General features: G+C 46.9%; 1 protein-coding gene across 6 annotated transcripts; it reads right to left on the bottom strand.

Moving 5' to 3' along the window:
- Positions 1-101: 101 nt before the first annotated feature.
- On the bottom strand, positions 102-21587 carry LOC6501279 (elongation of very long chain fatty acids protein AAEL008004). Of its 6 annotated transcripts, XM_001954871.4 has the most exons (11): positions 21220-21587; positions 6602-6828; positions 5636-5718; positions 5242-5349; positions 4949-5029; positions 4085-4168; positions 3250-3306; positions 3067-3172; positions 2871-3007; positions 2643-2798; positions 102-1884 (listed from the first exon to the last, which is right to left on the bottom strand). In XM_001954871.4, exons 2-11 carry the CDS (start codon positions 6657-6659, stop codon positions 1567-1569), a joined length of 1188 nt encoding a protein of 395 aa, XP_001954907.1. In that variant the 5' UTR covers positions 6660-6828; positions 21220-21587; the 3' UTR covers positions 102-1566. The 6 variants fall into 6 exon arrangements, with proteins under 6 accessions (XP_001954907.1, XP_014766974.1, XP_014766977.1 ...); XM_014911488.3 differs by lacking the exon at positions 4085-4168 and having other exon boundaries at positions 21220-21585; XM_014911491.3 differs by lacking the exon at positions 4949-5029 and having other exon boundaries at positions 21220-21585.
- Between the last annotated feature and the right edge of the window lie 1036 nt (positions 21588-22623).

Genomic DNA, 22623 nt, shown 5'->3' with positions numbered 1-22623 from the left:
AGACTATATATATAATAGTAGCCAAGTAGGGATTTGAAAAGATCTGCCCCCCATTACGTAAAAATTCTATTTAAAACACGCTTATCGAAACAATTAGGGAATGAATTTTGTTTAGTGTTTTTATTGAAAAAATGCTCCACTCCATTTTCGCCTAATTTTCTACACATGTTTTTGTTTTTTTGTTGGGTTTTGTAGTTGTATAATAATAATTACATAGGTAATGTTTACATACTGCTCCACAAAAATGGCTACTACGCATACAAAACGTATTGCAATTGCATACCTATAGAACCTAGAGTGTGGGACTTACAGTCTATTTTGTTTTTTGTAATAAATTTTTTGTTTATTTTTTGATTCCAACAATTTGCTGATTTTAATGCTCCGTTTCAAGTGAATATATAGAGTCTATGGATACTCTTATCTGTATTCATTATTTTGTCAATTAATATTCATGTTTTTGTGGATGTTTGTCGATTTTGTTTTTTAATCAAATAGCAATGCACATACAAATCGTGTTTTTTGGTTTTAGGTTAGCGGCATAATTTATTTGTAATAAATTAATGAAACAGTATAGGGATAATTTGATAGCCTGTGATTTAATTTTCGTACATTGTTTCTGCTTTCTTGCTTGCTTGTTTAGTTTGAAACGTTGCCTTACTTTTTGTCGCCCAATAGTTCTAGAATCTAGACCATTTCAGCTTGAACTTTATTTTAACAATTATTGTGCCTAATTTTAAATTAAATTTTTGTTTTATTTATGCTTTATACATTTACAAAAGTTCTTGTTTCTTTGTATTCTTTTTATATATTTTTTTTGTGTGTTCTGTATACATGTATTATATGTACACATATGCAAATTAATTTCTAGACTTAAATAGTTGAATTCCATGCTTTAGCTTTAGTTTTAGTTTTTTTTTTTTGTATTTAAATCGTTTATGCTGGGCTTCTGTTTAAATTTGCATTTAGTTGAATCTGATGCTTGCAGGTTTGCAGTTTCACGTTTTTACAATCCGCTTCGGGTACTTAGAATAGGTAAGTTTTGTACAACTAAAGTAATTAAAGAAAAAGAAGCAACAAAACATATTTAATATATAGTGTGTTAGACGAATGGGCGCATATGCCTTCGCAATGCCTATACATTTGGATATGCTTCAATGCGTATGCAGGTCTGCTTACGATTGGCATATTTTTATGTCCGCGTAAATGAATTTTGGATTGTGGGTGGAAGTGGGGGTGGTTCTGGATGTGGATGTGGATGTGTGGACGTTGTAGAGTGGGAGTTGTAATGCCTTTCGAACGAGAAGCTCTCTGCTTGGAGCTTCGAGCTCTCAGCTCTACGCCTACTCAGTATCCTATTCCCAGGCTGCTCGCCCGCATCCTTATGTCCTTGTGTCGAGTATGCCGGCTGTGTGATGAAGTAAAGTGAAGTTTGTGAATGTCTATGGAAATGACTCGTGGAGCTTCCCGCTCCCATCGTCCGGGCAGCTGGAAAGCTCCTGGCGCTGCTGTCCCTCGCTCTGGTCCGCTCTAAGCTCTGTGCTGGCGCCGCCCCGCTTTGCCCCGATATTATTTCGGCGTCTTCCGCTGCTTCAGGTCCTGGGATGCGTCGTCCAGCAGCTTGGCGGCATATCCGTTTGTCGCCAGCCCCCCGTTCGCCCCCTTGTGCGCTGTGCTGCCGTTGGCCAGCTGCTTATAGCCGTTGGCCAGGCCGTTCGCATGGCCATTAGTTAGCGGGGTGGTGCTACCGTTGGCCTTCGAAAGGGGCGTCGCCGTCGCCACCTCCGCCTCCGTCGGCTGGGGCATGGCCAGGTCGTCGTGGGCGTTGATGCTCTTGCAGTAGCCATTGGGTTTCGCGTGTCCGTTCGCCAGCGCTCCGTTCTTCTTCTGGAAAACCAAAGAGAGGGGCAAACACAAAAAATAAGGATTATGCAATGCTCGTCAACGTATCCATATCGAAATTTTGTAAATTTATCTGCGAGTGTTTGTTATTGTCTCCCCGTTAAACTTTCACTTGTGCGTCGTCGCGTCGCGACGCTACGTTGCGGATGCTGGAGGCCAAAACGATCGTTAACCGGCTTCGTTTCGAAGTCTTTAGCGGCGATGCTGCTGATGCTGCTGCTGCTGCCACCGTCGCCGCCGAAGCGACCGACTCTGCCTCCAACCCAACACCCATATTCCCAGAGACCTACTTGACGAAATCTTGTTAATGAATTTGGACCACAGCATCTCGCATCTCGCGCAGTCGTAATCGCCGATGCCGACGAAGCGCCAGCCCGACTGGCAAGGTGCAGTGTCGATGATATAACCGCATTTGCCTCACCGCTCTCGGCCCCGGCCCCGGACCCGGGTCTGCGCGGAATTCGTTTTCATTTTCATTAACACAGACCGGAATCTGGAACACCGCTTGCCAGCGAGCGCTTGCGCGGCACGACACCTTAATTGCGGCCCGAGAGCTCAGCTCGCCCCTTGGGCAACGTGGGAAGCTCGAGGCACGCCATGGGAGACAATGGCGGAGCTAGCCCCTCCCCTGCTCCGGTCTAGCTGATCTCGGCCGAGCGATAAATGGGCCATTACTGGCGACTAATGTGAGAAAGACTCTAATTTCCGGGCCCATTCCGGCCAGGAGGGTGAGGGCGACTTACCATCATGCGGCTCTTGTAGGCTGCCTTGTAGAACTCGTTGAACAGGAAGAAGAACATCACGGCGTGCATTCCGATCCACCACACGAAGGCCTTGGGATAGTTGCAGTCGATGAAGAGCAGCTGGAAGGCGTGGACCATGATCAGGATGAACTGCACCTATGGGCGGGAGCAGAAACAGGATACAAGGGATTAAGTTAAGTGTCAGATGGTCCCTGGAGTCTAGTTTACCATCTGCAGGGTGGTCAGGTACTTCTTCCACCAGAGGTACTTCTGGTACTGGGGGCCCATGGCCGAGAACATGTAGTAGGTGTACATCACGATGTGAACGAAGGTGTTGAGCAGGCCGAAGAAGGTGCTGTGGCCACCTGGATGGGAATTGGGTCAGACATGCTACGGATGCACTTGCTCAGTGGCACACACTTACCTGGGGTGAATTTCACGCCGAACCAGACCGACATGGGCATGCAGCCGTGATGGATGACATGCAGCGTTGTAACCTGGCTGGTCTTCTTGCGCAACACGAAGAAAATCTGCGACAAAAACGGAAAAAAAGTTGATTTATGAATGTTGCTTATGAGTCGGTGGGGAGCTTTGATCTTTCACTCACCGTATCCATGAATTCGGTGAACTTCGAGAAGTAGTACCACCAGCAGGCATGAACCATCTGGACGGAGAGTTATAATTCAATTAGCAATCTTGCAATAAAGCCATTGGAGAGTGGGGTTTCGACAGAGCACTGGGCATCTCTGCCCCATAAGACATACGGGAGCCAATCCGATCCCTTCAGATGGGACAGAGAAGCCTAATCGTGTCGACTAAGCCTACAAGAAGTCTTTTATTTTAAAATTTTGTAGAAAGTCATTCAAAAGTTCATGCACTCCTCGGGTTTCAAAGAGTTCGGAGAAGAGAAAGTCCGAGTGTCTGAGATCCAATATTGTTACAGAATGATCGTTAGGAGTGCCTTTAGATTTAATTTTAAAATTTAGTTGGGTTTCGACAGAGTCAGAGTCAGAGTCAGAAGGATGAATATAATCGGAGTGGGAGCCCTGAATCTCTAGAGTTTAGTGACGAGAGAGAACAGTAGACAGTTATGACGGCATACACATGCTACAATCTGGGTTAGCATCCAAGAGTTTCGAGAGTCGGTGTTAGCATTAGTTTGGTTTGGTTTGGGATGTATGCAATAGCCAGTAACCCCAGTATAGCCAGTATTATAAATTATATAGATATCATCTACCCCTATGAGTGTATCAGTGTGTGTATCAGTTAGGAGTGGGTAAGTATAGTTATGAGGTGTAAAGCGTAGAGAACCCATTTCATTTCATGCTCACAAACCAAAAATAAAATAAATAAAAAAGTTGAAATAAATAGTAGAGCCCGGAATGCTTATCGGTAATGTTATCATAATCGTTATCTTACGGTTCGAGGCGGTTAACACATACCCTTAACGTTCTAGGATTATTACTATAGTCGACTGGCTGACATCGGAAGCTATAATGTCCAGTTAGCCAACCGGAAATGCCTATCTGTAATGTAGAGCACAAAAGTCACGTTTATATCGTTGCTCGGTTCTATGTTTCTTGGATGAATCAAGAAATAGTGGAATATGATGTGGCATTGGCATGGGCATTGGCATCGTCCTCCTCATCGGCATCGTCAGCATCTTCCAAGTGGTTCTAATTTTAAGACTTGTGCATTGTTGGCGTGTGCAGAGTTAGTGTGAGTAAAATAGCGCTTAAATAGTATACTTTCAACTTAGATTATGGAGCGAAATTATGATTAATCAAAGCGAAATTAATCACCAGTTTTTCAGTGGTACTGTGTGTGGACAAAGTATTTGACTAGCATTTTTATATACAAAACAAATCACTTTCAGTTGCGACAGTTGGAGGAGCCAGAAGTCACTGACCCTGTACGTGGATTCGTTAGGACACTCGACACTTCAGTATTATTAGTCAAAGCCGGCAGGGCACGTCCGGTCCTGGCGAGATGGTCTCTTTTTGTTTTATATACCATGGACAAGACGCTGTTGTGTTAAAATGGGCAATAGACACTACGAGGCGAGGCGTGGCTGGTGGTTAATAATCCAAAAAAGCTTGGCCTAGGTCAGTCGACAACCAATAATCGTATAATAATAGGATTAGATTAAGCAGAAAGCCGCGTTGTTTATTCTTGAATGCTGATATAGAATTGTATGCGAGTAACTGCGCTAATTAAAGATTGCTGAAAGGTTTTCGGGGGCAAATCAATCGGGGTCCTGCAAACTCTTAACAGTATATCGGCGCAATGGCATTCGGGACACTTACTCTCCGGGATGTGGCACTATCTGTGTAGTCCACCGGCTGGCACCGGAAGCTGTACGAGCCCCACCAGCCGCCCATCAAGCACTAGAACAGAGACATTAGTTGCAAAATGCACTGGTGAGTGAGGATAAACAAAAGCGTAAAAAAAAATATATATTAAGATGTGTGTGTTCTCCAGGGGGTCCGACGGAGGGGTGAAGTTCACTGGTGAGTCCTGTCGAAATCAGCGACGACGATGCCACGCGATGAGATGGAGCTGCCATGTGGGAAGACCTATTCGGAGCTGAGTTACTTACCTCGTAGAACAGCCACGCGCTGAATACAACCTGTATGGCATTGTACATGACTAGTGTGTTCTGCAGATGCAGGGGCTTTCGATTCTCCATTAATCGGGGTCCGAGCACCTGCGGAGGAGAAGGACGGTGGTGCATTATCAGAATTTTGGTAATCTCCGGCGGCATCAGGCCAGGTTTATTGGACGCTGATACGGCAGCAAGAGGGCCGTAAACCGAAATGAGTACACTGAATGCCTTATCGGCACTCCATAGTTATAACGAGATTAATGCCTTCCGCGTGGAAATAGCACCTCAAGTGGCTGAGATATTCCAGGTCTGGACACCACTAAACTGCCAGCTAATCGGACACCTGTTGGCCGAAATAGGGCCATCTGGTGGAGGAGTGGAAACTTACCTTGACCAGGTAGACGTATGTTAGGCACACGGCCAGTGTGGGGAACGGGGACGACATCATGGGCCAGTCCTTTGTCCTTGAGTCTGTGGGTAGAGAGAGGTTGGGGCGAGGTTAGTACATGGCTCGGATCGTTGTCGCCTGACTTTGACCACAAATAGCAACAGGCCTATGTCAACAGCAGCTATTACAGACAAACATTAGATAACGCCCGCCGTGATCTTATCATTCGCTGTCTCTGCCAGCATTGACCCTGATCCGCGACTCGAAAGCGCCTCGAAAGCGAACGTGCCCGCTCCTAATGCCCCTAATTGCTGCGAATTTGTACGCAAGTCCTACACGAATGGAATGTGTATAATAGAGCACGTGTTGAATATTAATTGGATATGAAATAACCCTATAAGGCACCATTATTTTCGGAGAAATTGCCCAGAGAGCTGTTTATAAAGTTTATCTGAAATTCTCGCGCTTTCAAGCCCCTTCAAAAATGAATCTTTTGTGGCAGGGTTGCCCCTCAAAAAAGAGCACTGCCTTATATCCAGATATAGGCGAATAAATCATGTTGGGACATAAGTTTAACACGTTTCTGGTGGCCAGCTTGGCCAAAGACAGCCGAGGGGCTGCATATAATGAATAGAACAAATATATGCCCACACGGATGTGTCTTCAACCAACACTCCACCACCAGCGATAGCCAGCGACAGCCATCAATATCCAGCACGTGAATGAAAAGTAGATGTTCTTAAGAGAAATTGGCTGAGAGGGCGATCGCCTACTGGCCTCACACTGCCTCTCTTGGCCAATTAGAGAGGTGGTGCTAAAAATTATTTAACCATTTTGCTGGGGAGAGCCTGTACTGGAGAGAGAGAGAGCTTCAGGCGACATTGAATTGTATCCGATGCTGGGATTGCTGGTTAAAGCCGTAACTAAAATCAAGGCTAAACAGTTTAGCGAATTCCCAGCTCTTACCACTATGTGAGTCCATATATCTGTTTATGCTGTCGATGTATTTCATAATTAAGGCCATTGTGTTGCTGTGTAGTTGTGGGTTGGTATCCTGCGATCCTTCCTCAGTGTCGGTTAGTATTTCTTTGCTGATTGTACAATTGGTAATTGGTGGTTTGAGTTCAAGTCCTTTCGGGAATCACGGCCTGCGACAGATCTTGGATTTTATAGCATCAATGCTAATATTTCACCTGGAAAGTAAGGTAAAGAAATAAATTAGTAATCACTCAAAAAGATATACATTTTTTTGCACTCGTTTACATGCCAGCAAGAACACACGTAAATGTTAAAGCCGAACTCGTAGGCAGAAACCGAATAAGGTTAATAAACTGAAAGCAAAAGCTGCCCTGTCAGCATTTGATCGGCACATTTACATCTTGTTTATAATTGGTCTCCGGGTTCTGTCTTTCGTTTTAGTTTATATTGTGTTATTTTGTATTTTTGCGGAATTTGCGCCCCCTTATCGTAGCACGCCCAGCTATCGCAAATCGATAAATTCGGGCAATGGCGTTAGCGAACGTCAGCACTGGAGTACTGGGCGGATGAGTAATATTCACGAAAATACATATTGTACCACGAGGGAAAAAGTTCAAGGACAACTAAGCGAATACTTGGCACACACTCTCTGTCCATCTCCGTTTTCCCCATACACTTGCACTTCCCCAGCTGCTGACGGTGGTCTGCCAAAAAGAGTCACACTCCGGCCCTCGTCAATTATGTATTTGAATAGAAAAGTAATGAATAAAAAAAAAAACAATTAACTGCCGGGCCATTGTGGGCCTCAATTACAAATCTGTGGATGCTCACTATCGAGGCTCTCACGCTTCGCCATTTCTCGGCCAGCGGCCCTCGGCCATATCGAGTGCTAAGCGTCATGGGCATATTACTCATACGCCGCATGGTACGTCACACAAGTGTATCGTAAATGTTTAATAATACAGCTCGATGGCATCTCATCTGAAGGGGCGCACAGGCGATAATTATGAAAGGGCAGTGCCTAATGGGACAACAATGGCCTAGAGATGGCTCCAGGACTCACTCCTGGCATATAAATATAATTAATGGAAGCGGCTGGCCAAAGGACCTATGCTGGCATAATGAAACATGTTCTGTGTCCTTTCCTGCTCCTGGGTGTGCCTGCCTGGGCCTGTGCGTGTGTGCCGCGATGGTTATTACACTGGGCACTTTGGCCCGGGAAGCAGCTCTTCCTTATGGCAGGGGCGTCATAAATCAAAATTAAGTGCCGCGTTCGAGGGAATTGGTTTGCGACCCGAGCCGAGTGCTGATGGATCAGTCGAAAGACAATGGGTCAATAACATACCATACACACTGTACCGTGTCGGGCCAATCGCTGCCTGAAAGCCAAATAATAGCACAGCAGAGAAAATGTTTGCCCACTTTTTGGGCTTGGCCAGCAACAAGCCAAACAAACAAAGGCCCAAAACACCTTTGCCAAATAAAAACAAAGCCGTGGGCCAACAAGAAAGTAAATTGAGCCACTGCCACCACCGAGGAGCCAAATTTAAACTAATTCAAAGTCAAAGCAAGATGCAAACAGTGTACACCGCCGATGAAGACACCCAAACAACGGCGTTGTTGGCGGAAAATGCTGTCAACAACATGAAACAAAATAAAATGGTAGAAGAAACTGGCACGAATCCATTCGAAATGGCTGAGTGGAGGAGGAGGAGGTATTGCAATGGTTTTCGCCTTCACTGGTCTTTGTGGCAGCCGAGCCGAGCTAAGCTCTCACCTTCAGCGCGCCGTGGCGTACCTGCTGAAAAGCGATGCCAGCAGCGACTTAAAGCCGTGCCAAATATTGCCATTTCATTGACCTGATTTTCGATGTTTTTCTGCTGCCGCTGCTTCTACACACGCTTGCTTTAAGCCCTGTTAGGAGCATGAAGCAACAATGCACGGCACTTGGCCATGCAAGGCGATACCCGAAAGGGGCCAGCCAAGCAACCAAGCCAAGTCAACAGCACAGCACAGCACCCTCCCACCTCATAACCTGGCCCAGACAGCAACACGCCGCTAAACCGGCGTCAACGAAGGCGCCACGTTGCCACACGCTCACACCTACACACACACCTACACACACAATCACACTCACACACTCTCAGCTACACCAGCAGGGACATCACGTGATGTTGACTCTTTCGTTTGGGCCAAATAGGGTTTCTCTTAGCCAATAGAATTTCCCTTCGCGCGTGCGCAGAGATTCGCGGCGAGTTTCTTGAATGAAAACGCCAACACGAGAGCGGTGGCGGATGGCTGGTGGCTCTGATGGGTGGCGGTTAGCTGGTTCCTGGTGTCTGGTGTCGCGTGACTCACCCAACGCACCCCAATAGTCTTGGCAGCACGGGCAGGCGGCAGGCGGCAGGCCGTAAGAAAGTGCCGCAAAACAAGAGCTTTGGGGAAGAGCTGGCGCTTTTCGAGGAAAACGCGCCTAATGCTCACCCAACACGCCATCAATGACGCCGAAAAGGCGCTTGTCGTCTGCCAGGAGCTGGGGCTGGGGGTAGTCGTTGGATTATTGTGTCAATGGGCGAGGGAGGCCGCAGTTGAGGAGGAGGAGGACGAAATCAGCCGAAGGTGTCACGTGCACTGGGTGGTTTGAGAAGCCGCTCCTACTCCGGCTCCCACCCCAAGAGCAGCTCCTTGGGTGCCAATTCCATTTAGTATTGATTTTCGACATGGTTGATTCCTAGGGCTCTTCGGCTGCCAAGGCTTACAGGCCACTTGCCAAGTGTTGACATGCTCCCTGCACTCGGTCAAAGGCCAATGGAAATGGAAGTGGAAATGGGTTGGGCAGGTCGACAGCCATTCGAAATTGATCCCTCCGGCCAGTCGGCTATTGCCAATAATCACAGGCTTTGACGTTTGTTTACCAAACTTTGACGGCACCAGGATCGCCCAGCGCCCAACGCACCAGGCCCCTCGACCTGTAGAGGATGTCGGTTTTTGGGGGGATTCTCTAACGATTCTCTCTAATTTATTATGCCTCGGATATATATTTTGGATTTTTGTAAACCCATTGAGAAACAACAAAAAAAAAACTCATTTGTATTCGGATTTGGCCAGCCACCAAAAAATTAGCATTCCAGCAAGAGGTTCAATCACTTTCACGGAAAGAAAACGATACGGGTTATGCCGATTTCGTATTGGCCAATAATTAATTCATAATTAATTATCAGAAATCTGTGAGATTGTGAAAACGAGGCGCTTTTAATCAATCCTGGCTATCTGGGAAAGTCTTTCGAGCACATAATCACTGCAGCATTGGCTGGGGACTTCTCAGGAATTTACCTTTTAACGCTAGGGCACTTGGCTATAATCGGCTATAACCCGAAGTGCTTTATTATGGCAGTTGATTAAAGCCCTCTTGATTAAAGCCCACTTCAGCAGCGGAGCACTCTCGACTCATTGGCACTGGAACCTGCCCCGGACGCTAGGGGGCCGTAGAGTCTATCTATACCGCACTGGGATCCTTGGGGGATCCTTTGGATTTCTAATTCAGTTCGGGCCAAGTCTTTGGTTTTCACTTTTTGAACCGTTAGATGACGTTAGGCGAGAGGCGGAGGACGGCAGGCGGCAGGCGGCGGAAGAGAGACAAAACCGTCAACAACGACTAGCAGAGCAAGACTAACTGGCTGCCACGGCGACTGACGAACTAAGGCCTCTGCGGCTGCGGTTGCGGTTGCGGCTGCCGTTGCCGTTGCGTCTGCTGAGCCAGCGTTTGCGTCGCAGTCACCGTTGAAGCCTCTGCCTCTGCCTCTGCCTCCGTCTCTGCCTCTGCTGCAGTCTGAGCCAAACTTCAACGTCGGCGTTGGCGACTCTGCTGATAGATTATGAATTAAAATAAATTTCTTCAAAAAGTGGGAGGATGGAGATCAAGTTGAAAAGCGTTTTTGTCCGATTCGACTCCATTTCCCAACGCCTCCGCCTTGGTGACTCCCTTTCGTTGGGAAATATTGGTTTTCGGTAAGAAATAAATACAAATAAATAAAAAAATAAAATGTAAAGAAGACCTGACAACAGGTGTTTAAGCAGAGGCAGCTCTGTCGTAAGCTGGTCTCTGCCACTGGCTCTGCCTCGGCTACCGCCTCTGCCTCTGCCTCTGCCTCTGCTTTTGAATGGCAATGGTGTAAGGGCCCCACGTCATGATCGATTTCAGAGGCAGGTGATGGCTGGCATACCAAATCACAGCTCCGCACTTGTCGATCAATTAATTATTACGGCATTTCACACATATCCACCACTGGCTCACACATACTGGCACATCATCCCGGGTTTTTTTTCGGGCCACGGCTCTTTTGCTTTCAGGCTTTTGGGGCTTTCTGGCTAGCTGGGTAGCTGGCTTTCGTTGGGGTTTCATTTCACGTTTCACTCGAGCCGCTTGTGGCTGCCTGGGACTTTTGCATTCAAAATCGAATTCATGGTCAAACTGTTTACGAATGTATGTCGCCAAAAAGAAGCCAGCAAGAGCGGACATGGCCAACAACAGGTTGACCTGATGAAATGGAAATGTTGCCTTTGTTGTTATTTCCCATTTTTGACGCAATATTCCCCAATTTGGCCTTTGTTATTTATTGGGATACCATCGCCCCTTGGCAGAGAAGAATGCTATTTCATAATTTCGAAGCGCTGTCGTTTTCTGATTTATTTTTTTTTCTAAGGCGTACCACCACCGATCCGCCTCCCACTCACTGCCGCGAAAATATTAAAATATGCCTATGTATTAGACTTAGTTACATGTTGGCGACGCTCTTAGTGCCGGCATGCATTTCAATTAGGCGGTGGGTGGAGCGGATGGAGCGGACCAGGTACACGGGGGCGTGGCAGATGGCAGCTGGCCAAGGGGCCGGAGGGAGACGACGAAATCCCAAAAAGGGGGGCAGAAACGATGACTTGTTGAGGGGTCGCAGGTCGCCAATATGTATTGGCCCTGCTCTTCACCTGACTTTCAAAACTTTCTCTTTGGCATCTGGCTCTGTGCTCTTTATAGCTGCCCCTAAGAGAGAGTCCCTGCGATGTGGGTGCTGAGGAGCGGAATATGTCTTGGAATTATGTCATATCTTCACACACATGCGTTACAACAACGTGACGCACCTTCGACCGGGTACGGATACGGATACGGGTACGAGTACTTTCAATTCAACTATTTTCCATTCCATTCCCGCTCTACGTGCGTTCTAATCTAAGATTTTCACGTTATCACTCGTGATTAATTGTCTGCCCAAAATCAGACTACTCCACCGAAAGGTGGTTAAGGGAAAGGTGTGTGTGGCAACTGATAACCGCAGGTGCGAGGTGCGAGTCGTAAGTCGTAGGGCGCAGTGAAAAGGCGAGAGCTTCGCCACAGACACAACGGGCGTTGCTTGGGAGCTGCTTTCATATTTTTTTTATTGTATTGGATATATTTAGTTGGCGCACTTGGGTCAATTAATGCTGAAAAGCCGTGCAGCGACCGGGCCAGGGGGCGGCGACTGTTTGGCTAATTGAGCGCATGATGCCCCCAGACATGGCCGGGGTCGCGCGGGTGCAACATCAACTGATTCCGCCTCTGAACTGACAGGGCAAGCTGATTTATCGCGCACCGTGTACCGCTTACCGAGAACCGAGAACCGTGAACCGACTCCCGAGTCCCGAGTCCCAATGAGATTCGCGATCCGAGATCCGAGATGCAAGGTGGGAGGTGAGAGGTGGTAGGTGGCAGAACCGAGAGCAATAGATAAACAATGTTGGGCTATTGCTAGTGCTAATGCCAGGCAAACTTTTCGCCAGCGGAAGCGGTCCGTGGGAAGGGGGACAGGCTGTTACGTTACGTTGGTATCTGCCAGATACTCGCACTATTCGTAATAATTCGTAATAACGCGACCGACGCGACTCACAAGGACGAACCGCACGCACAAGAGTCCGCAACGGAACGGAACAGAACACGGCACAAGTACAACACACGAGGAGGCATGACACTTTTGTGGCAGGCAGGGGTATCTTGTGGCAGCACTCGTATTGCCACTCGATAGTTGAAATCAAATCAACTTCATTTCGGAATAACACTTTACTTTGAATCCACAGAGCTCGCAGCGGACAGCGGATAGCGGATAGTGGGCAGCAGCAACTAGGAATTTCGGTGTGGAAATCACTCTGGCCTGACCCAAAAAGCGAACCAGACGAGGAGACAACCCAAAGCGAAATGCAAACCAGAGGCCGCCGCCAGTCGTTCGGGCGAAGAGCGGGCCGACTCCGACGGGCGAACCCCTGAGACGGGTTGCCTTCGGAAGAGCAGAGTCGGGTGGGAGCCCCATATGCTCAGCTAGCGGCATAAGAGAGCAGCCGTCAGATACTCTGGCGCTCTGTTCTGCGGTGTATCTGTATCTGGTGGATGACAGCCGGGCAAGAAGCAGAAGAAGATACAATTCGTTGCGGGGACTACCTAGGACCGTGTGGCAAATGGTAAATGGCAAATGGCATGGCATGGCAAGAAGAAGCACCAGCTGGCGGTATTTTACACGTCGAGTGTTGCGTCACGCGCTCTCCTCCAGCACAACCCTAAAGATACAATATGGGTTGCGCTCTCCGCATCTGTCAGATACATGGCTGGGCGGTTGGAAAAGACCGGCTACCATACTTTTACTCCCTCTCTCTCTCTCGCTGTCAGTCTCTCTCCCCTCTCTTTGGGCTGCTGATAACGAATTCCCCGCTCAAATTCTCTTCTGCTTTCCGTTCCGTTGCGTTCCGTTCTCTGTTCTCTTATGAGTGGCAGCGTGTATCCGTTGGATACGCTCTGGTGCGAGGAGGGTTGCCAACGTTCGCGTTTCGGGCCAATTGCCTCCAGAAACGCACATGCCGCCAAATAAGTAGCTGGCACGAGTGGGGCGCAAAAAGAACAACAATAACTTGTACACGAGCATACGTATGTAAGTACTTGCATTATGTCATCGAGACCCGGGAGAGGCTTGAGGCCTTCTCTAGTCGCCCCATCTCTCTTTCTCTTTCCCCCACCCAGTTACCCTCTATCTGGGTGTTGTTGTTGTGGCCCGTTTTTTAAATATTTTTTTCGGGGCTTGTTCTTCTCAGTTAGTTGCAAGCCACCCCTTTGGGCCGCAATACGGACACACGGACATAAAAAAGGACACGGGTCAGTTGCTCCAGCTTATCCTGCTGGGTGTGTTTGTTTTTTTGCGCTCATGCTCTTTTTAGCGGAACTAAACCGAAAGCGATGTTACCCCTTTAAGCCCTCCACACTCCACTCCACTACACCCCTAACCACTTACCACCTGAAATTGCAAATAAACCTATTTATGTCGCTCAGTTCTCGTTTCTACTCCGATAGCCAACATATTTTATGGCCCCAACACCTTTATGGGGCCCTTCCGTTGGGCCCCTTTCCCAAAACCCAATTAATACTGCATTATTGCGCAAGAGAATCGAACAATAAATGAATGAAAAATAGTCAACGGCAGCAAACAAGCGGATAGCGGATAGCGGACGGCTCGAAGAAGAGCGATCATCGGAGGTGCCGAATGGCGCCGGTTTCGTAAGCAAAATGAACAAACACCCGGGGCGGGAGTGGGCGGGGCATGTCCAATGGGGCTCCAACTCCACGCCACTCCGCTGGCTAGTGGCCAATATTCTTCGCATTGGCAATACAATGTTGGAACTTAATGTGTCAAGCCCACAACGATTCAGCTTGATGGGCCATAAAGCATTGCTGATGGTTTTTATGATTAATAGAGGAATGGATTCAGGAGAATCAGTGATAAGACTGCCAGAAGAATTGGACTTTGAAGTAGTCACTGAGAGATTAGAGCCTGAAGAAGGAGATTATGGTTCAACAGGTCGTATACGTAATATTGAAAGAGACTACCAGACTACAGTCTGATTCGGCATAGGAACGTCTTTGAATGGAAATTCTTGTAATGTCGTAGATTAAGTCACATTTTCTTCTCTTGTGTCATCGGCAATCGCTAACGGTTAACCCAGCTCTGGCCAAGATATAAATTAACATCTCACCTTGGGCTCGGATGCCCCCTGGAATCCGAAACTGGCCACCGAGTCGGTTCGCCTACCCGTGTGCCGGGCGCATATAAATCGATTAATAAATTTCGAAAATGAAATGCCATTATCAACGACTGTGGCAGCGTCCGTCGTGTTGCCACAGTGAAGTAACAGTAACGGCGACAGACACCGACAATAAAAACCGGAGATTGCGCTGCCCGCCTGCACAACTCTGCCGACTCCGACTCCGACTCCAACTCGAAATCCAACTCCGCCGGTTGCCCCAGCTCCAGCAGCATCAGCGGCTAAGTGACAATTAAAATTAGCTTATAGCCCCCGGCGGCTGATGAATTGAATTAGCAGATTGCACAACTGTGGGCGGAGGCGTAATTCACTAATAAACCCCACAATCCCAATCCTAATGAGACCCGGCCAGTTCCAAACTTATTCTGCGCATGCCCAACCCGACTTGCAGGCCACTGCAAGTGAGTCAAGGGCGCAGGTGCCGCCGCTGCTGGCCGTCAAATAACTTGAGCAGCCGGGGCACGTAGAGAAGCTATATCGCCATATCGCTATGTCGTCTTTGTCAGCCTGAAGACTAGAGCTCCATAGTTCCAATTGGCCCGAGGGGGAGGCCGAACTGGAACAGAGCTATTAAGATAAGGTGATCTTATGGATTTTAAGATCGTAGAAACAATCTAAAAGATCTAAGCTTTCTAATCTAAGCTTAAACCTTTAAAACTCCTTTAAATTTATTATTAAATTTCAAAGATAGTGTTTTACTTTTATGGGGTGTTGAAACTATTTCACAAAACCAGCAAGAAACCATAAAATAAAGGCACAATGTATTGTAACTTGGAACTGTTTTTAACGAAATGGGCCACTAACCACTATCCCACGTGGCATTGCATTTCACTTTTAATACCCTTGTTTCGCTGACGTTCACTGGCATTCCTGGCATTCCGAATGCTAATAAACCAGCAGCTTGGTCGCTCTTGGCAAATAAACTAAACACTCGAGGTTCATTACGATAAAGTGCGATCGCTTGGGGGTTCTGGTGAGCGCAACAGTACACGCTCGAATCACCGAATAAAATAATTAAATATGCACCAAAGTGCCCAAAAAAAAAACAATAAAAACAAAAAATCAAAGGCCCAAAGACAATGGCAGCGCGACAGAAAAAGAAATCTATGTAAATTCGGGTACTGACTGCTTTTGGCGGCAGGCACTTGAGATATTGCACAATGGTCACGTCACCCTCATAGACAAAGCACAAAGACACCTTTCAAATTGAAGGCTTAGTTAGCTAATGTGTGGTAATGATAATGATTAAGCTTGGCAAATACCCAACCGCCAAATATGCATCGTCAACTGCCCTCGGTCGGAGACCAGGGACCGGAGGCCTGCGAGAGAGTCTCGACTTGGCCAACTCCACTGCCAAACCGAAAGTGACGATGGCTCAATTGAAACGCAATGTTTGGCCCTGACTGTGACTTTCTACGACGCTGCCCTCCCTGACAATTCTACGGACCATAAATCCCGCGACCCTCGCACTCCCTCGCATTAAAATTTGAACCATTACCCGAATACAATATCTTGGCGAACGCGTTCTAAGCTTGAAGCGTGAAATTTGGGTAAAAATTACGCCGACTGATAATGAGTAGCTCATATAGCCCATATTATAGTCCACAATCACGACCACGCCCACCGGCGAGAGGGCGCAGCATCTAGAGGCTGGAAATAAAAATCAGTGAAGCGTCAAGTTTTCGCAATTGCCGAGCAAACACAATGGATTTACGGAAAAAAATCGAAAAGCACTGGGAAGTCGGCTGCACAGACAGACGGAGATCATGCCAACAGGTTGGCTACTTAACCTTCCACAGACCCATCCATAGACGCCTCGCCCCGGGGAAGTGATCTACTAGTTGGTTAGTGGATTGGCCTGGGAATCGAAAGTCTCGATTTCCCATATTTGGCCAGATCGGGAGCTATCCGGAGGTGCTGTCAACGCTGTCCAGTCGCAATATTTGCTCCACACACCCTAAAAACCCAATAGACGTTGCTCCTATCAAGGTGTATTTGTTGTTTTGACCATTTGGAGTATGAGAATATAATCGAAAGTTGTTTCTCATACTCTTCAAATGGGGTATTCTAATTACCCCTTTAAGACATTAGTTTGTTTCATTAAGTGTCTATCTAAAACAACATATTACCTACTAGAAAAATTTTATGCTGGATATAGATTTTTATTTCCTTATTTATATCACCTTCATAGGTAGGTCTCTCTAGACTCTACAAGTATTGGGAATAATTATTATATCGCAGGTATCGACTAATGCAGGTGTGAATATGCTATTATTACAGACAGTTATCTATAAACTATTAATTGCTTCTTGATTATAAACTCGGATTAATGGATTGTAGCTGGAAGCCATGCTTTAAACTGCAATTAACTAATGTAATTGAACTAATTAAAGGCAAGCTATACCTTTCACAGTGTAGGGGTTTTAAATACTACTCTGATCTTTAGTAATTTATAAGACAAAGAAAAAGTTGGAAATTCTTTCAGTCAGTTTATCAACTTTCAAAGGGTTGTTCATGTATTTCAAAATAAGAAACGGATAGGGTATAGAAGCTTCGGCTTCCCCTTACGATAGGCTTTCATTTTCGTTGTTTTTTAAGTGAGGAGAGACCCCACATGGGAATCCACATGGCGCAATTTGTGGCTTATTTACCAGAAACATCTTACAATGGATAAACAAAGTTCATCTTGGGACCCGTTGGGCCGCGACACTCGGCATATTAAATCAGCGTCGAACATCCGACTTCGACCACAACAGCACGAAACCAAATATTGGCTATATGTAGATATCGTCGAAGCGAAGGGGCGGGGCTAAGGGCCCGCCTCCAGTGCACTATGGCCGGGAGGTCCGGAGCCGGGAGGTCAGGAGCCGGGAGACTATGAATTCGATAATTAAGCAAGAACCAGCAATTACGGACATCATGCCAGGTTGTTAATCAACAGTTAAATTGCACGATCAGCCGAGACGCTGTAAAAATGCAATTCCGTAATGGCATTCCGCGGATGGTTACCTAATAGCGGCATTAAGAAGCTGTTTCAAAATTCGATGGGAGTAGCCCCGTGACATTTGGCCACGGCAGCTGGACTTTAAGTATGGGGTTTGGGTAGTGCTGATCCCGCAGAGGTTCCTGGCTATGCGAATCAGGAAAACAAGGCCGAGATGTCTCACCTTGTCCCGCACAAGGTGACTTCGCTAATAGCCACTAATCTCTGTGCAAACCCAACACTTGGACCATTTGGGTCCAACATGTGCGTGTTCTCATCTCCGCAGCGTTTAAACCGCAAATGAGCCAGGTGGGAGATGGGTTGGGGGGAGGGGGACTGGAGCAGGCCAAGACAATGGACGGCAAGGTGGCCGAGTAAAAGTAACATTTTGGTAGTGACATTGTCTTTTGCGTCGTCTCGACAACTCAATCAACGCCTCATCTCCAGCTCCATCTTCTGCCGCTTTCAATGCCAAAATGCTGAGCCGAGAAGCCCGCTTTTGTTGACGGATTCATGTTTATGGCCCGTAAAGCGAGCGCGCAAATGAGCCAAATGTTCATTAAAAGCGAAGCAGCGCTCGAGCAAGTACCTCGTCCGAGCACAATTGTCTTTTGTTTTGGCCACATTAGTCACTAATTCGGGCAGTTTTATTTTCGCCAGATGTCAAGGCAAGACACGATTCTCAATGCTACCTGTTGATATCCCTCCTTCCGGAGTAGCACATGGGGCACTGGGGGGTTCTTGCCTAACTTGTTTTAATCTTTTGGAAGCATTCCCCCCCCTAATTAATGCATTGAAAATTGTTAGCATGCAATGCGAATGCAATTCCACACGGAAATAATTAGCATGTGAAAAGCTATTAGACCTACGGGGGCTTCGCGCCTCTTGGGTTTTTAGTAACAATATTTAGAATTAAACAAAATCTGATTATTCTACGCAGTTATTTAATGTTTTGGCCTTCCGAATCGGGCTGAATCGAGAGTGTTTGCAAGACATCTAAGCAATATTTGTAAACAATGTTTCCCAACGACCCTATCTAGATACCTACTCTTCGAATATTTAGTTGTAGGAATAGGTAGTATTGGACTTACAGATTGGAGGCATAAGTGCGCAAGCTTGAATCATTTATGGAAGATTTTGTAATGATCCATTTGTTGTATTCCGTTACCCTCAGATACTTTCTGTTTTTTGTTTTTTTTTATTATTGTTGCTTTGTTTTATTCGACTCGCTAATTGCGGCAATTAACGGGCCAGCCAGATTAGTAGCAGTAGTAGCAACTCCGTCTGCAACGTACTCCGTGTTCTCCGTGTAGTCTGTGTAATTTGTTATTGTTTTTCGGTGGCCGGAATGGCTAGTCCGGTGAGTTTCAACGCGTTCGGGTGTGTGTGTTTGATTTTGGAAATACATATCAGAGTTTGTAAGTCGGCCAACAGGCCGACTTGATCACCTGAAGTTCAGGATGCAATTAGTGGTTGCACGACGTTTCCTGATTCCTCCCCATCAACACCACTCCATCTTCCCAGAATCGTTTCACGTCAGACCTGTCAACATCTTCTATCTGGATTGCGTTTTCTGCTTCTGGTTGCCTTCTGCTTCATATGCCCCACACGTATCAGACAGACGAAACTTTGTTAATTGTATTCATTAGTCACTAAACATACGGATATAGTATATACATTTATATATTCCCATATATGGTATATGTTTTCAAACTTTTAAGCACTTTGAACTGCCACTTTAAAGAGTGGTTCTAATGGAAGTACTTACTGAAAGGTCTTATCTTTTTTCCAAGAACTCACAATAAAGATTTATGAAACTGTTTAGTTTCTACTGAATCATTATTTATAGATATGTATATGATTTTAAACACTTTAGTGGCAGTACTAGCCAGAGTTTTTAACTACTATGCCATTATCCAATATTACAATATTAAATGGCAATTAAAGCACCGTATCTTAACAGACCAGAAAATTCCTCGTTACTCAGAACAGTAACCGATCAAAGGTCGATCTGATTCGATAAACGTATTTATGCACTTGAGTGCCTCCAGTGGAGACTTGGCCAAGTTAATAACCGATTCTCTCTCTCTCTCTCTTCATATCGGGCTGTCCAAACTTCAAGTCGGTTGTTTGCCCAAAAAGCCGAATTTGGGGGGGGCGAGTGCGCCGCCTGCTTGCCAATTAGCAGGCCGCATCTTAGCCAGGCCGAGAGCCATTTAGTGAGGAAGCGGCGGAGAGATCCTGTTCTAGACAGAAATTTTGTTTGAATTATTTATAGAGAATGATTTGTGAGGCCTCGGCCCACGTCGTCGAGTGTTGAGCGCTTTAATGTTTGGGTAAATTCTGTCGTCAACCCGAAGGCGCGTTGACCGCGGACTTCAGATCTCGGATCTGCGGTCCGCGATCTGAGGGGATTGGCGTGTAGCCTGTAAATTCGTCTGAAATGCGGACTACGTGCGTGGCATTCGAAGAACGGCTATGGCAATGGCTATGGCTGGTATGTGTACGCAAAAAAACACATATCGTATACATATGTATGTAAATGCAGAAAGCGAAATTCCCATATTACGATTCGAAGTCTTGCTTGTTAAGTCATCGCTGACGGAGAAGAAAAAACCCCCAAGAAGACCTAAATGCCTTCGCAGGTGGAGCAGGAAGTGATGCCTGGTCCTTTTAGGGCAATTAATTGGCCAACACGGAAGCGAGAACTAAAAGCATCCATTATTGAAAGGAGATCCCATCAGGCATGCGCAGCTTCCATCATAAGCTACATGTGTAATTCCACGAAAGTTGTTCCCAAAGTGGTTTACAGGTCTATGACTCTGTGATTGGCAGCTGGGGGAAAAACCCAAGGCTAGGGCAGGATCCGCAGAGTCAAGTCCAAGGTCAGGTCCGGGCCCAAATGGGGCCGGTTTTTCGTTTTCACGGGGCATCTTCAAGGCATCGATAATTGCGAGTATTGCAAGAAAAACCCCTGCAATAAATATTCGCCAAGGGCGTGCTAATTGAGAATAGCACCTTGGTGCTCGAACTTTAAACCCTTTGCTGGCAATTAGCTGGAAAATTATTCATTACGCCGCGGTCTAAATTTAGCAATTGCCTAGAAAACTGGGGGTTCTGCCAATCAGCTGTCCTGGGCTCCACGTTATCAAAATGTAAACAAGCTCCCAGCTGTCTAAGAGTGGTTCGGAGAAGCCAAGTTTGGAGCCAGGGATTACTTACAACACCAGAGACTTATCACTTTCGGAGGTCACCTTTAAGGGAGGCATCTATTCCGATAAAAACAAGGAATCAGGAACTTTTCTGGATCAAATTTCAGGGAATTCTTTATAAAATAAAAATGGTGGGGTTGCCACATTTCGATCGGTCAGCCTAATCCATAATCTTCGTTCGGAATTTGGGGAGGATGGGGACACCTCCGTTCCGTACCGTACCGTCTAAAATGGTTATTGTGAACGGACCAACGAATAGTTGCAAAAGAACGAGAAAATCACATGTGCAGGCCACTTACCAACAACTCAAAACTCAAAACTCTGCAACCGATCAGAGACGGCTAAGTCGCAAAACGGCCAAAAGCAAGGCAGACAGGGGCAGGCTGGCCAGCAGCAGGCAAACAGCAGCCAACGGGGAGCGGTTGGTAAATCACTGGTAACTAAAAACCGAAAACCGTATACTGAAAACTGCAAAAACCACAACACAAAAATTGCGCGGGCCCGAACTATTTCACAAATTGTTGCCAAAGAACTTTGTTAAACTGATTACTTTCGCAATAGCTTTTGGCCCACACGAACACTGGCTAGCTGGCGAGAAGCGTTCGATTCGCAAGCGATTGGCGATTAGCGCGCGCTTGACTTCTGAATGAAAAGTGAGCTCCGTTTCAGCTGTGTCGCTGATTAAACCCGGATCGGATGGCGACGACTAGCTGCCGACGCTGCGCCGATTCTGTCGACTTCGACGGCAACGCCGGCGCTGCGCTGACTTTGCGCAGGCGCAGGCGCAGAATTGGCAAGTCCAACCGAGCAGGCGAGCAGGTGAGCAGGTGTGTGTGTGTGGAAACTTTACGGCCAAGTGCAGCGTGAAAACTTTCCGCCTGCAACCGCTACTTCCACCTCCACCGCCGCTGTCCGCGTCAAGTAGATGAAACAAAGTAAACATTCTAATTACCTCGGTCCCCCGAAAAGACAACCTGGGGCCCGACCCGAACCTACTGAGCCTCCTGGTGTCGATGTAACTTGGGGCGGGCTGGCAAAGTTCAAGTGCATATGGCTACAGGTTGGGTATTATGGGTTTCCAGATTCTCCCGCCCAATGTCCAAGGGTACCAGGTTCGGTTATTGCGCAGCCAACGGTGCCCACCAGAGGGACAAAGTATCGTTGTTCTTCGAACGTGGAATGGCTAAGAGAGCTAGGATTACGTAAAACTGGACTAGGATGGGATAATCATTTTGCCAAGTCTCAGCGCGTGCCGGCGTGGGCTGAGAGCTACCTGAAAATAGACCTCAAGGGCCCTCGAGAATCTCGAAAGCACCATTGCCGGCGAATGCATCTCCTCGTGCATCCCGATGCATTTAGTTATGTAAACCCAGCCGCCAGTGCCTGACATCACGCCCTGCAAGGTCAAGTGGGTGTCAAATATTTGCCGCCGGAACGCGCAGCCCATTGCCTTTGTTTGTCAATAATTAGTAAATGAAATAATTGCTAATTTCGATGTTTAACCAGTGGCAGAAATGCATCGTTAAGATAATGGCCTTTTTTTCGCCGATCCTGAGGAGTCATTCGAATACTGTAGAGGCATTTCTGGAGCAAAGTATGCACCGCCAGATCGTTTGGAACTTGATCTTGGGGATCCACGGGATCCAAGTCCGACTTTGTATCGCAAGGAGGGGGTGCGGCAGTTCGGCTGACTTTGCTGACTT

Source organism: Drosophila ananassae, chromosome 2L, assembly GCF_017639315.1.
Source record: "Drosophila ananassae strain 14024-0371.13 chromosome 2L, ASM1763931v2, whole genome shotgun sequence".
Taxonomy (NCBI): Eukaryota; Metazoa; Arthropoda; class Insecta; order Diptera; family Drosophilidae; genus Drosophila; species Drosophila ananassae.
Note: the sequence above shows the minus strand (reverse complement) of the source record. Positions and strands in the feature narration are given on the sequence as shown.

What these genes read in the sequence shown, in the direction of transcription:
- LOC6501279 (XM_001954871.4), bottom strand. Translation starts at nt 6,659, where the DNA reads ATGGCCTTAATTATGAAATACATCGACAGCATAAACAGATATATGGAC. An exon ending in CATACGTCTACCTGGTCAAG is followed by an intron (nt 5,350 to 5,635) that starts GTAAGTTTCCAC and finishes TCTCCTCCGCAG; the next exon opens with GTGCTCGGACCCCGATTAAT. An exon ending in ATAGTGCCACATCCCGGAGA is followed by an intron (nt 4,169 to 4,948) that starts GTAAGTGTCCCG and finishes TCTACATTACAG; the next exon opens with ATAGGCATTTCCGGTTGGCT.